The sequence below is a fragment of the Centropristis striata genome, chromosome 15, assembly GCF_030273125.1.
Source record: "Centropristis striata isolate RG_2023a ecotype Rhode Island chromosome 15, C.striata_1.0, whole genome shotgun sequence".
In the NCBI taxonomy this organism is placed as follows: domain Eukaryota; kingdom Metazoa; phylum Chordata; class Actinopteri; order Perciformes; family Serranidae; genus Centropristis; species Centropristis striata.
In genome coordinates this window covers 26,234,206-26,248,444 of record NC_081531.1, presented here as the reverse complement: position 1 = coordinate 26,248,444, position 14,239 = coordinate 26,234,206, and the positions used below count along the sequence as shown (strand labels likewise).

The 14,239-nt window shown below is 41.5% G+C and overlaps 2 protein-coding genes across 2 annotated transcripts; both read left to right on the top strand.

Moving 5' to 3' along the window:
- The first annotated feature begins 123 nt into the window (after positions 1 to 123).
- LOC131986099 (F-box only protein 40-like) lies at positions 124 to 6,878 on the top strand. Its single transcript, XM_059350891.1, has 9 exons — positions 124 to 153; positions 340 to 376; positions 1,223 to 1,790; positions 2,827 to 3,257; positions 4,251 to 4,430; positions 4,568 to 4,809; positions 4,999 to 5,130; positions 6,134 to 6,464; positions 6,547 to 6,878. The coding sequence occupies exons 1-9, from the start codon at positions 143 to 145 to the stop codon at positions 6,757 to 6,759; spliced, it is 2,145 nt and encodes a 714-aa protein (XP_059206874.1). The 5' UTR covers positions 124 to 142; the 3' UTR covers positions 6,760 to 6,878.
- A 1,834-nt stretch (positions 6,879 to 8,712) lies between these two features.
- ccdc92bb (coiled-coil domain containing 92Bb) lies at positions 8,713 to 13,436 on the top strand. Its single transcript, XM_059351862.1, has 4 exons — positions 8,713 to 9,017; positions 9,337 to 9,479; positions 9,587 to 9,634; positions 11,472 to 13,436. Exons 2-4 carry the CDS (start codon positions 9,350 to 9,352, stop codon positions 12,170 to 12,172), a joined length of 879 nt encoding a protein of 292 aa, XP_059207845.1. The 5' UTR covers positions 8,713 to 9,017; positions 9,337 to 9,349; the 3' UTR covers positions 12,173 to 13,436.
- The last annotated feature ends 803 nt before the right edge of the window (positions 13,437 to 14,239 follow it).

Here is a 14,239-nt window from a genome sequence, read left to right as displayed (position 1 = left end):
AGCAGGCAAAGGTCAAAAATACAAAAGTAATCAAATGCTGGATACAGAGCAGGCAGGAACACTAACTGAAATCTGGCAGTGAGGCAGAGGAACTGACAGGCTTAAATAGAGGGGAAGTAATGAGCTTCAGGTGTGGAGCCGAATGAGTTTCAGGTGTGTGAGATGCATGGGGAGGAGTTAAGGGAGTGGAAAATTTACATTTACATTTAGTCATTTAAATTTTCAAGAAAAGGATTAACACCGCGGAAAATAAATATAAATAAAGGAGTTTATGTGATTTGCAATTTTGAGCTGGTTTTAATGATTGAAGCATTAATCTGTGTCTTCATTTTCTTGCAGGATTAGGAAACCTCTGATTCAATTTCCTGTAGACATGGTGAGTGTCAGACTTTATAGATCAAAGTTCTATGTTTAATATGCTGTATTTGTATTCTGTGAATTTTTATCCTATTATTTCAATTACTTTTATTGGCTTTTTAGATGCAAAAACTAGACCTCAAATGACATCAACAAGAATGGAAAGGACGATGTTGAATGTCTTGTTTCCATAAAATCCCCAAAATTCGGACATGATTTGGTTTCATGAGCTCTGTCAGAATTTAAAATATAGTTCTGTTGGTTTTTAAAATGTTTCAACTTTATGAACATGTACATAAAGGTAATTTAAAGAGTCAGGGACCATCAGCATGAAGATATAGTAATAGTGATGATAATATCAAGCAGAAATACTTTTTTTATTAATATTTTTCATTGGAAATTAGCATTCATACGCATCAGTTCAAGACATAAGTTATTTCACAGCTGTTTTCCACATTTTTGTTTTTTAAAGGGTACATTCGAACAAAGAACCACAAAAAAGACAACCCTCAAAACAAAAAGAGAAATAAATACAATACAATAAAATAAAATACATAGTATTATAATAGTGCAAAGGGAGGCAAAAGTATGTGCTATTGTATACTAACAATAGCAATACATAAATAAACACAGGATGCCGAGTGTGCTCATTAAAAAAAAAAAAAACCCTTCATAAAATAAATGAAAATTGGATGCATCAAATCAAGCAAGTTAATATTTTTTCCTATTGGTTTGTTCCAAGTCACGTGACTTTTAAAGTCCCGGCGGTCAGAACACAAAACATGGTCATTCCACGGATTTTGAGTTAAGCGAATCCGTGGCTATTTCACGCATTCCTGTGACACCATGTTGGTTCCTCCATCAGAGTCAGCGTGTTGGAGCCTCCAGGGGTCGGCAGCACGTCCACTGTGACTCGTGCTACAGCCGGCGCTGCAGGGCTCGGGTGGAGGTCTCAGTGTGCTGCGCTCTCACCTCCTGCCGCCTGCTCTGTGGAGCCGTCTATCACCTGTGCAAAGAGGAGGATCACCTGTTGCTCTGCCCCAACGTCAGGGTGCCCTGCCTCAACGCCGGCTACGGCTGCCCGCTGCAGCTGCCCCGCTCCTCGCAGGCCGCCCACCTCCACGTGTGCCCGGCCAGCGTGGTGTGCTGCTCCATGGAATGGCTCCGGTGGCCAACGGATGAAACGTACCCACACGGTGAGATAGCTCTGTTGGAGAAGGTGCAGGAGGAGAGTTACGGGCAGGAGGAGCCTCTGGACCTCGCCATGACCCTGGTGGATCAGAAAGAGCTTTATGACCGGCTGAAGATGAAACCTCTGTTCCCAGAACTGATGGAAGAGCAGGAAGAAGAGGAAGAAGAAGAGATAAAGGAGGAGAAGAAAGAGGAGACAGCAGTGGGAGGGTTTTCAAATGGTGTCACAGAGGAAGATAAAGGTATATCATCTTTACTTTAACCCCTTAGTGTTTAGGGGTTGTGGGTCTTTAGGGGGAGACAGCAGGTCAACAGGAGACGTCAGTGTTCATCATCAGGAAGCTGAAACCTCAAGATTAATCTGAGATGTCATACAGTGACTTAATAATAAACGTATTAGGGTATAAAAGGGTTCAGAACATTAATGTTTGGCTCTCTAAAGTCCATTTCAAGCTCAACTCTGTCCCATAAGTTGTTGCAACTGTTTTTGGGTAGATACCATTTGTTACACATATTCAGTGCTAAATTTGAATTTATAAAAGAAAATAGTCAAAAATCCCTCCAGAATTCCACATAAGACACCAAGACCTTTAGAAAAGTCTATGCTGTGATTTGGTTTCACAAACCTTTGACATTTTGTATATTTCTGCATATTTTGTTCGATTGTATGGTGAGCACTTGTGCTGTGTTGCCTGCTGAGAAAGCCCCTTATTGTCAATATAGTGTGTAAAACCATCCATCCTCTGAATGCTCTAGGTCTCTAGTTTGTGGTTGTAAAGTTTCATGAGGCTGTGGTTATCCTAGAGGTCTCAGCAGCTCATTTTATACACTGAGCTCAAGTTTCACTCACTAACATCATCACACATGAAGAAAACTGGGCTCATTGAATCCACAAGAGTCTCAGCTTTCCAGTCAGACCCGATTTATGCAGCTCACAGACTGTTTAGGGACCCCAGGATGCACAAATATTCACATACAGTAGGACGAAACAACACATTTTACTGCAGGAGAAATACTGCATGTAATCAGCATAAAGTGGGCATGTCTGTAAAGAGGAGACTTGATATCCTGAGGTCAGAGGGTTTGAAAAACCCTGTATGCTCACTAAAATAGCTTAACTTTGGCACTTTATTTTACCTTCTTCCTGACAAGATATCGTGACATTGGTACATCTTTTCTATAGCCTTAAACTGAGCTCACTACAGCCTCTAAAAGCAAAACAAATTGTAAAAAATTTTAAGCGCACAAAGCATTCTTGTCTCTTCTTTCCACCTGTAGGTCCGAACACGTTTGCTCCTGCAGAAAACATTGTTGAAGAAGAAGAACCTCCTCCGAGTAATCAAAAGATCAACATTGAGAAGTACAACCTGTTTGAGATGATGTTCAGCATGGAGAGAGGCGCCTGTGCGGTCGCTGAGGCGAACCTCAACAAACCCCAAGAGAAGCCCGCTGAGCCGGTGAAGGAGAACAAGCCGAAGAAAGACGAACCGGCAGCAGACACCAACAAGACGGGTCAGGCTCCCTGGCAGGAGGGCGTGCTGGAGCGCCTGGGGCAGGAGCTCACCCCGCAGGAGTACAACATGTACATGGTGCATCACGGCCGCATGCTGATCACCTTCGGAAAGATCAAAGCCTGCACGCCGAGGGAGGACGACTTTGTCTACGGCAGCCTGGAGCCCATCCCTGTCCAGACTCTGCACTCCTTCAAGGTAATGTTAACCCTCTGAGCCACAACGAGCAGTTTCAGCACATTTTTAGATTTTCTTCTCTGTGTCCTTGTATTTCACTGCAAAATATAAAATCTATATAAATCTATAAGTCCTGCAGCTCTGTGGAATCAGCACAATCATAGCTGGAAGTGGGAATGACTCAAACATGTCTTTGTGCAGAATAACACAGTTAGAGGGACAGAAATCATTTAAAAAAGGATTCAACAAAACACTTTCCAAGTGGCCACAAGTGTCAAAAATATTGCGGAAATAAATTGTGTCTCCACATATTGTACATATTAAAGTATTGTCATGTTTCCAGCCTCTCCTGTCCTCTCCTCTCTGATCTGTGTAAACAGATTTTCAGTGAATATTTTCATGTGACCGTTGGTCTCTCTCAACAGAATCAATCATGGCTTCACAGTGTCACTGAGGAGCAGAATTTAATGTTTTTAACAGGATCTGGTTAGAGAAGATGAATTAGTTTTAGACACATTTTAAATGACATATGTAGAATAAAGTGATTCTGACAGAAATATCACTATTTCAAGCTTTGTTTTGGTCACTTTTTATAACAGAAACTTTTGTAAGCCATGATCCATTCAAGGGCCGTCAGAAAATTCATATAGTAAATGATGGTCCCATTTAGAGTAAAATAGACCAGAAAGCAAAGGAGGATTTAGGGCGAGGATAACTTATGATTGACACATCACTACCACAGTGAACTGTGTGTTTTCGGCTGTTCTTTTAGATTCTCCCTTGCGAATCAAGCCAGTTCGGTAGCACCAGCGTTAGCTAAACGTAGCATAATTTTATAAACAATATGGCGACATCCTTAAACCAAAATGGCTCAAGGCCTCAAAACTAGAGTCCATCCAGTCCAAGTACAGCAGCTAGGAAGCACTCCTTTCAGATAAAACCAAGCTCAACTACATTAAAGCCTGAAGTTTTTTATCACAGCTTTAAAATAACCATTTATTTTTTTCCTGTTAGATCCCCGACAGCTACCACTACAGCGACCGGCGGATTCATCAATACGACACGACTCGAGCTCCCAGCGAACCTCGTGGTGTCGACACGTCCGACCTGGAGGTCAATGAAGAGGAGTGGTTCTCTGATGAAGCAGCAGCCACACTGCTGGGCTACGCAGACAAGGAGGTCCGGGGGCACAAGGTCAGTCACATCGTTCTGACAAGATGTCTGGTGGATTTGGCCAGCACATTGTAGCTGTTTTTACTCTATACCAAAGAAGGGTACAACCTTTGTGAGACTAGAGTGAATCAGTTTCGTGATGGATTGTTTCTCTGCAGATCAGTGAGTTAAACCCAGCCGACGGGATGTTCATTGACGAGGGGACGCAGACGTTCGCGTTCCGCGCGGCTCCGTTTCAGACCAAGGCGACCCTGGGGGAGGTGACGGCGGACCGGCCGCTGAAGCTCCGCCTCCAGCTGCAGTCGGAGCGAGTAAGCGCCCGACACAACCGAGCCAGCTGCGTCTTCAGCTTCCTGTGCGGCCACAGCTTCCTGCGCAGAGAGTTCGCAACGCATTTCAGGTGTCTGAAAACCGCTGATGAGGGTGAAATTAACCGAGTTTGACCTTTGACCGCCCCTGACCTCTTTGCTCCCGTCATGTGTGCCATTTTTAAACATTAAAGTAATAAATGTTGGTTTGTCACTGCAACACTTGTGGATGCAAATAAATTTAAATGTCAGCTTTAAATAAATAAAGTTCACGTTTCCAGGAACGTGCACAGTGACATCCAGACGGGTCTGAGCGGATGGTTCGAGGAGCGATGCCCACTGTCGTACCTGGGGTGCACCTACAGCCGGCGGAGGTTTCAGCCATCCACGCATAAAGCCACCGTCTACTACAAGTGAGCCCATTTCACATTTATCAGTCCAGATTCCAATATTCAGGTCCACCATTTGACTTTAATATCTCAAATAAATTTTAAAGGGGTGTTAGAGTTCGTTTTTTTGCAGAACAGATGAGAGGAGAGTAAAATCCTTTTGACTATTTATTTAAGACAGTAATGAAAGAGGGAGCATGTACATGGACCTTCTCTGTTCAGAAATCACAGGCTGCTAAGCAGATGCCTAACTTACTTTTACACAGAGTTTTATAATGCCAATGTGCGACTATCTGATTGGTCAAAACTGTTGGGCAGCACCATGGTTTAGACTCGGCCCGCCCATTACGTTGCCACACAGGCTAGTCCTAGCCTCTTGGTGCTTCAGCTTCCGGTCACCGCCCTGTGGAAGGAGAAAGCTAACAGCACACTTTTGTATCTTGTCTAGTGTTAGTCAGTGCCTGTCCCCACCTGGGCCCGTGGCCTTGAATTGGAGCACAAAGAGTGCTTCAGTTTTTCATCTGCTTGCCCTCAAATAATGTGGCGATGTGCAAAGCATTATCAGTATGTCCTTTCTGTTGATACTCCTTCTTTCTGTGTGCTGTGCCTGGCACATAAAATGTGTGTTCCATGCCCCGCCAGATACACCTCTAAGCAGCATTTTACTAAAGGCCATAATGCAGACCATTGCTAATTTTATTAATCTCTAACAGGGGCCATGATTGTTCAGCAGCATACAGAGAATGGCTTTATGGAGTTTTTCCCCCCACAAATTCTAGTACACTGCCTGCTCAGCACTACACAGTTGACAGACACAGTTGGCAACTAGTTAGTGAACATGTTTGAGCATTTAGCAGCTAAAAGGACAAATATTTCCTTTATGAACTGAAGGAGACCAAAAATGGAGCAAAAAGAGGGTGAATATTGGACTTAAAATACATTTCTTGTCTTTTCTATTTAAGTTTAGAAGCTCAAACTTTACCCTTCAGTGAGTGAAATTCTCATTGGTATATTTTATTTCCTCCAGTAAGCAGCTGAGAATTTTCAACCTGCGTCCAACACTCGAAGTCTCTCAGCCGCCCAGGCACTCAGACTCCCCCTTCTCCTCCTCCTCCTCTGCTCAGAGGAAGAGAGGAGGTCGGGGAAAAGGAGGCGAGGACCCTCTGAGTTCGCTGCCCTACGAGGTGCTGTGCCACATGGCCAGTTTCCTGGACAGTCTGTCCCTGTCCCAGTTGGCTCTGGTGTCCCGGCTGATGAGGCAGGTGTGCTCGTCTCTGCTGCAGGAGAGAGGGATGGTCAGCCTCCGCTGGGAGAGGAGCAGCAAGGAGCACGGAGGAGCCAAGTGGACGGCCAAACCTGTGAGAAATAAAAATCAAACACAGCATTTTATTGTTTTATTATCTGGCATTACATCCTGACTCTTCTCCTGGTCCTCTGCAGGTCTGGGAGTTCAGTCCCCTCTTTTCCTCGGTGGACTCTTGGCACATGGGGGACGTCTCTCAGCTGTCTGCTCATCTGAAAGTCTGTCCTTTCTACAAGACGTCTCCGCACAGTGAGCGGGTTCGCCTCCCAAGCATGGGAGACAAACAGGAGGGCGGCCAGGAGAGGCTCAGCCTGGTCAAACACTTCAGAGGAAAGAGACTGAGAGAGTGAAGAAGATGCTTTAACTGCTGTGTCACAGTTTATTTATCAGTGTGTCATTGATGCTGCACAGTTCAGGGCGTCTGATAACCAGCGTGTCACAGAGAAAATAAAGTCAACGTGAACTTGTGCAGATGTTGTTCTTCTGTTTAATCTACATAATATTCATTATTATGGGATTAATGTTTTAAGTGTACAGGTTGCGATGCAATATTTTTATATGAAAAAAGTAAGTTAAGATATTTGATTTAGAGCTTCTCTGTCTGAACCCAATTGGGGTCAGGTTCACACAGACTTCCTTTATTTTTATTTTTTTTAATGCAGACCTCCTAAATTAATGAATTTTCTTTTTCTTTGATTTTTCTTTGATTTTATTCAGAGTTAAAATATTTTTTCCCTGAAATTAGAGTGGTACATTTATGAAAAAAAAACTTTCTCAGAGATTATGAAGTAAATCTTTTGAGACAAAAAAAAATCATATTCTCTAAAATAAACCACAATTTAAGCTTGTTAATTAACGGAGTATAGCGAAGACCTGGGCCAAGTATTTCAAAATTTGGAATCTGGAAATCCTTCTTTTCTCAGTCATGGATCAAGGTGATCCTGCTGACTTTATCTGAGTATTTCAAAACATTGGCAGGACGGATCACCGTGATCCCAATCTGGGCGGATACGGATTTCCATATCTCATCGTGTCTCCGACTCCGGATGGAAACAGGTGGGCCTACCTGACGAAAGGAGCAGGGAGCATGACTTTCACGTCAAAAGTGTAAGTTTACCGCCGTCTAATGTGTATTGGTTTTAAGACCATACGAACGCCAACCAACATATAATGCAAGCCAACTTCTTGAATAGTCACCTAATTAAAACCAGGCCGTATCGATCTCTAATTGAGACGCATAACAGGAAAGTATGTCCATCCATTCACTGGTTACACTGCAGTGATCAGTGTTTGAGATCATTGTTGTAATCGTGATTATTTTATTATATGTGTGTTCTGGTCATTTGAGCATGATTAAACATGCCACCTTTAATATGGCTATAAAAAGCTTGTTGCATTTTTTTTTTTTTTTTGAAGGTGTGGGGGATTGGGGGAGCGTCAACCCGGTTGGGACATAGAAGGGGGTGTGCAGCTAAAAAAAAGGGAGCCGCTGCTCTATCCTCTATCCTCTGAGCATGAATAAGAGCTTTGGGATGGTCGTAAAGATGGTGCACGCAAAATAACTTCCGGTTCAAGCTAGGATAGAGCAGTGGTTCTGAAATGGGGGTACATCTACCAGCGGGGTACGCGAAGGCACTCCAGGGGGTTCGTGAATTTTTAAAATATACATTTAAAAAGTAGCATCCATGCAAAAATCTGTTAAAAATAATTATTTAATAAATATTTTAGTAAAATATAAGTATAATTTCATAAAATGAATTTTAGATTCAGTAGGCTATTCAATTTCATGATCCTAAAAACCCAGAGTCTCCCCCATAGCAGGATGGTTCGACCCAACCTGTCATATGCCACCTGGCATCACCTGTCAATCACTTGAAAACTCAAAGATGGAGTCTTGGTTGAAGCGTAGCAGTTATAGTTTTAAATGCTTATTATTATATGCTCACTGTTGTCACTACATTAGTTTGAATCACTACATTTTAGTGATGAGAAATATTTGCAATAAATTTAGTCATGGATTATTAACATTTAAAATGTTTGAAATAGGGTTTTTTTTTCAGATGTTTGAATTTTCTATGTGTTTATCAGTTTATCATGTGTTTATCAGTTCCAACGTTTAATAATAACGTTTTTTTCCAACCAAAAATGCTTTGCCCTGGTTAGGGGGTACTTGGCTGAAAAAATATTTCACAGGAGGTACATCTCTGAAGAAAGGTTGAGAACCACTGGGATTGAGGAGACATAAAATAAGAGCTTTGGAGCTTCCTCCTCCTCCTCCTCCTCCTCGTCGGTGGCACTGATCACCTCTCATACACAGTTGCTTTGTTGTGAATCAAGCAGCGGCTCCGCTCTGCACGTAGCCTATCACCAGAAGGTTATGACTAGGTTATTCCGGCTGAGACTGCAGCAGGATTCATTCACAGAGGGAACAGAGAAAGCGTCGCTCTGCTGCAGCAGAAACGGCTCAGCTGAGAGCGTTTCTGCACGCTGCGCGTTTCTGCAGCCATCTTTTGTTTCCTCCATCTGTGCAGCGTCAAGGACGCAGATAGCAGGGCGATACGAGGATCCATGAGACACGCTCTGAGGAGGAAATCTCTTCAGTATCACGGTAGGCCACACGGTCAGAGGATGCAGGCGCAGTTACAGGTAGATATGAGCAGCAGGGAGCAGACTTATGGACGAGAAATCAAACTGAATGAGATTAAAATAGACATTCATGCATTTAGAAAAGAAAATGATCTAATGAAGCTCTTATATGTTGCAAAACAAAAGGATAAAGGATGGTTTCTTGGTAAATAAATGGTGTGTTCGCAGTGGATTAGAAAGTAAATATCCATGCAGTGCTTTATATCAGAGCTCATGTTGGGACATTAACAGCAGAAATGAGACATCCAGCTGTATGTGTGTGTGTGTGTGTGTGTGTGCAGGTTGTGTGCTGCCATGGACGCCGGCAGGCTGGAGCAGCAGGTGGCCAGTGTGGAGAGAGGCATCGCCTTCCTGAAGCAGGAGCACCTAGCCATGCTGACAGGCCTGCAGCTGGAGATCACACACCTGAAGAGGCGCTGCCACGGTCAGTGTTCGCCTGCCAGCTGCTGCTCCACAGCTCTCTATGTGACACTTCAGCCTGCCTCATGTTCTCCTGTCTGTCTGTCTGTCTGTCTGTCTGTGATGCTGCAGAGCTGAGCTGTGAGCTGGACTCCAGGTTTCCTGACAGAAGCACAGAAGGTAAAACATCAAAACTTCTGACTTACAGTTTGATGTACAGTATAGGGCTGGGCGATATGGACCAAAAGTCATATCCTGATATATTTAGGCTGAATATCGATATACGATGTATATGCTGATATTTTGCCTGAGTGTCGTAGAAAATCTTTCAAGAAAAATACTTGACGACCAGGTAGATTCGAATTACAGCCTTGTGCGGGATTTATTGTAGGTATCAAAAACAGATACAGATGCCAAAGGTGACAGACAAATCCAAGTAACAGAACAACTCTGAGGACACAACACCCTATGTTTCTCTTTTTAGTTTGCAGGTTCGTGCGTCATTATTTCTGTGTAACTAAAGTTCAATGTCCTGTAATTTCTTGTTATGTTCCACTTTTGATGTAAGAGCACACTTGGGAGGTCAGGTTCCTATTCTAATGTTATCGTATCAACCAGAGCATCCGCTTCGGATATGCTAAGCTGACTTGTCTAATGAGTTTTTCCTTTCACATATAAACTGAAATCCTACCTTTTGCCATTGTCATGTCATGCATTCATTTCTTATATTACATATATATTTTCAATGGATTTACACTACAAGAGCAAATGGTCAGTCGAAGTCAAAGCCAAACATGACATGTCACAACTAGTTTTATTGAAACCATTTATTAAAGTGAACATAAATACTGTACAGGAGTACCTTTTTTCATATCAATGCTCCATAAAGTGCACATTTAAATGAAAAATTATCTTAAATAAAAATAGCCTATGATATGAAATAGGCCAATCTTTTTCTGAAATAATTATATGTATTAATATATTATATGAGAAAAGATTAACAAACATTACAAAAGAACTAAATATGACAAACCCCAGTAAGGGCATCATTTATATATAATGAAATAATTTTTTTTAAACTATACCGATATATGCAATATGCTCTGATTCCATATCACATTTAAAAATATATTGATATATCTTTTATATTGATATATCGCCCAGCCCTAGTACTGTATGTGCAATACCTTAAACGTAATTTTTTACTTGAATGTATTTATATTTACAGTATTTGTTATCATATTTGTGAGTAATAGTTACGAAGCCCAACTATTTATTTTATTTCTCCCCCATCTATTTTATCGCCCCCATTATTTTTTCCAATTAACAATTTTTCTCCCCATTTCATTTTTTATCGTTATTGTTTTTCATCAAACAATTATTTCTCCCCCAATTATTTTTTTCATGTATCTATTATTTTTAATGCATAAGTTTCCCCCCCGTATTAAAATGTTTTCCCCCATGTGACCCCAGAAGCTCGTACATAGCTGATATTATGCAGGATCGGTATTCTCATGAACAGCTTCGTATGAGTTCTTACGAATTGTTATGCAGCGTCATTTGTAACATATTATACAAAATATGACCGTTTGCTGTTTTAAACACATTGTTAATGTTGTGAAATGGAATTACTTTAATTTTAGGTTTTAAGTTTTATTTAATCCCACCAAACACTGAACAAGATGCTTTAAAGTGACCAAAATATTATTAGACTCTAAATGAACCATAATTTAACAAATGAACATCATGTTGTATTGAAGAAGACTTGAAAATAGTGGTTGAGACATAAACTAATTTTTAGTAGTAGGCTCATTTTCCTGTTAACTTTCACACAAACTGAGTTCTTTTTGCAGACAGTGGAGTCGCCCCCTGCTGGTCATTAGAGAGAATGCAGGTTTAAGGCAGATTTTATTTTAAGCAAGTGAAGGAGCACAGAAAGACACAGCAACAAGAAATTCTAACATCCTGATGTAAAGTATTTTCTACACTTCAACCTGTGTGTGTTTATGTTTTTCAGAGGAGGAGGCGGAGCTTGCAGCCCGCTGCGAGGCCGCAGTGCGTCTCCTCGAGGACCAGCAGTGCATGATGGTCGCTGCACGCGGGGAGCTCCGGGCCGGCCGGGCGCGGGCGTCCGCACTGGGACGGAACCTCAGGGAGGAGGAGCGGCATTTCCTGGAGGAGCTGAAACGCCGCAGCCATAAGATCACGCTGCTGAGCCGTGAGCTGCAACGCCAAAACGTCACCACGACCACCCTCTGCCATGAGCTGCACGCCGCACGCTTAAAACTGTTCCAGCAACGGCAGAGCACCGAGTCTGGTGCAGAGGGTGAGGAGGAGCCCAGAGGTAAGGAGGAGGAGGAGGAAGAGGATGATGAAGATGATGATTATGAAGGAGAGGGGTCAGACTGGCTTCTGTCTCCACCTCCCCCGGTATCCCCCAGCCAATCAGACACCAGACACAAGAGGCGTGTCACCGTGCGGGAGGAGAGGGTCAGAGCATGCGTCCCCCAGGAGAGAGTGACATCACCCCAGAGGCCACACCCGATGCCCGACCCCGCCCTCTTCCTGGTGCCACTCAGGTACCGCCTCCTCCGCTTACGCCAGCCAATCAGAACGCAGGAGGGGGAGGGGCTGGAGGACGAGTGGGAGGATATAGAGGACAGCAGGGTGCACAGGAGGGTGGACATGGGAGCCGGAGAGGGAGAAACTGCTCTGTGACAGACATAAAGAAAAAGACAAAGTCTTCCAGCAGGTTCGACTCGACATCGGATGCAGATTATTCTAGAAAAGACGTGATAAGCTTGTGATTGCTGTAGATTTCAGGAAGTTAGATATTTAGAAGTTAGTTAACATGAGAGCGTGTAAGCAAACCTACACATTAGGAAAATTTGTCACATTGATTGTACAAGAAAATGTGAAGAAGTGAAGACGGAGCAGTGGTACGGTTTCTAACAGATGCCTTTTTCAGTTTCGCACTGTCGATCACGGCTTTTTACCTGTAATAAAAAGCCTCGCTTCGAAGTCTGTGAACACTTTACACCGTACTGTTCAATGTGGCGGCCTGCTTTCTCACTGCACAGCTGCATTTATATGGAGGACCAATGATGGCCAAATGAAAAAATAAATAAATGACCCAGTAAATACATTAATAGGCCATTAAATGTACCAAAGGTGATATTACAAATAAATGTAAGTATTCATTGTTTGATAAAATATAAAATTAACGTCACCTATAAGCCAATCAAATAAATGGTACCAAAAATGATAATAAAAATAAATATAGGCATTTTTTTTTTTTTTTATCAAATGGGACCAAATTTGATGTTTATGTTTAAATTTGCTTATTTATTTATTTACCTTTGAATAATTCCCCTATTATTCTTTGTTCTTATTGCCCTTGTATTTATTGATTTATTAACATTTATTTTTTATTAATTTGTAACATATTTAACATAAATATTCCTTGTAGTTATGTTTTTAAAGTTTTGAAGAGTTTAGGACGACACGCTTTAAATTAAAGAAATATATGAAGAAAACAATACAGAAACATATTTTGGGGAAATAAATTGAGGGGAAAAATGCACGGAAAATAACAAAACAAATGAATACATTTAAATAAGTAAATAGAAAATACAATTAAAAAAATGAAAATAAATGCAAAACATATAAATACATTTTTAAATAAATATAAATAAGATGGAGGAAAATAAATACATAGATAGACATAGATCTACAAATATAGAAATATCAATTTATGTCACATTATAAATTACTTAATGCCTGAATGTACTTTTTTTTATATAATTTGTGGTACATTAAATGGCATATTAATTAATTCATCATTTATTTATTATTTATTTTGGCAGCTTCAGGCCTCTGTACATTCCAGGATTGTAAGGTCACTCTAGAAGGCTTAGGGACTTTTTGTATGAGTTGCACTTTATTAAATTCATGCATTGTGCCTCGTAATGGCACAGAAGTATTTCTGGTGTCTTGTTTTGTGCTTAATGTTTAAATGTAAAATATGTCCATGCAACACATACAACATACACCAACAAAAAAAACCCCATCGACATAATTATTAAAGCATAACCACCAGTGCCTGATTGCCTTAACTACCTTAAGTTTCTTAAATTGTCCCTTATGCAAAGTATATCATAAATTAAGACTGAGACTTTCACAACATTTACTGTCAGAATACAGCAGGTTATATGCTTCAGTTTCCATGGTAACGCTTAGCTTGACAGCAGTATAGACCAATTTACTGGCTGTATCCCAAAGTCAAAGATCCTTCCTTGGTAGGATCCTTCCTTCAGAGTCGGGTCCTCCAGAGACAAGGCCAGAGTCCTTCCTTTCACTGTAATAACGCACAAATGAAACAGTCTTCAGAGTGTGCAGCTGTGCGTCATTGCGTAATTGGACGTCCTGCTTAAATTCAGTTCCGCAGTTTCTAAACCAGTTCAGACATGGATGTGTCTTTGGCATCAGCACTCTGACACATATTTGTGGAAATAGAAGATGATGCTTTAAGGTTGAATCTCCACGATTTACCAAGTAAAAGCCACAAAGTGGACTAAACCTGAATATTTCATTGATCCTGGCTGAATTTGGCCCCTACTCAGTTTAATAACAGCAGCTGCACATAACTCACCATGGAGATGTTCTGTGATTTTTTAAAATTTTTATTTTACAGTACAGTACAATAACATTCATTCATTCATTACCATTAAGCGCTTATCCGCAATCGGGTCGCGGGGGGCTGGAGCCTATCCCAGCTGTCATTGG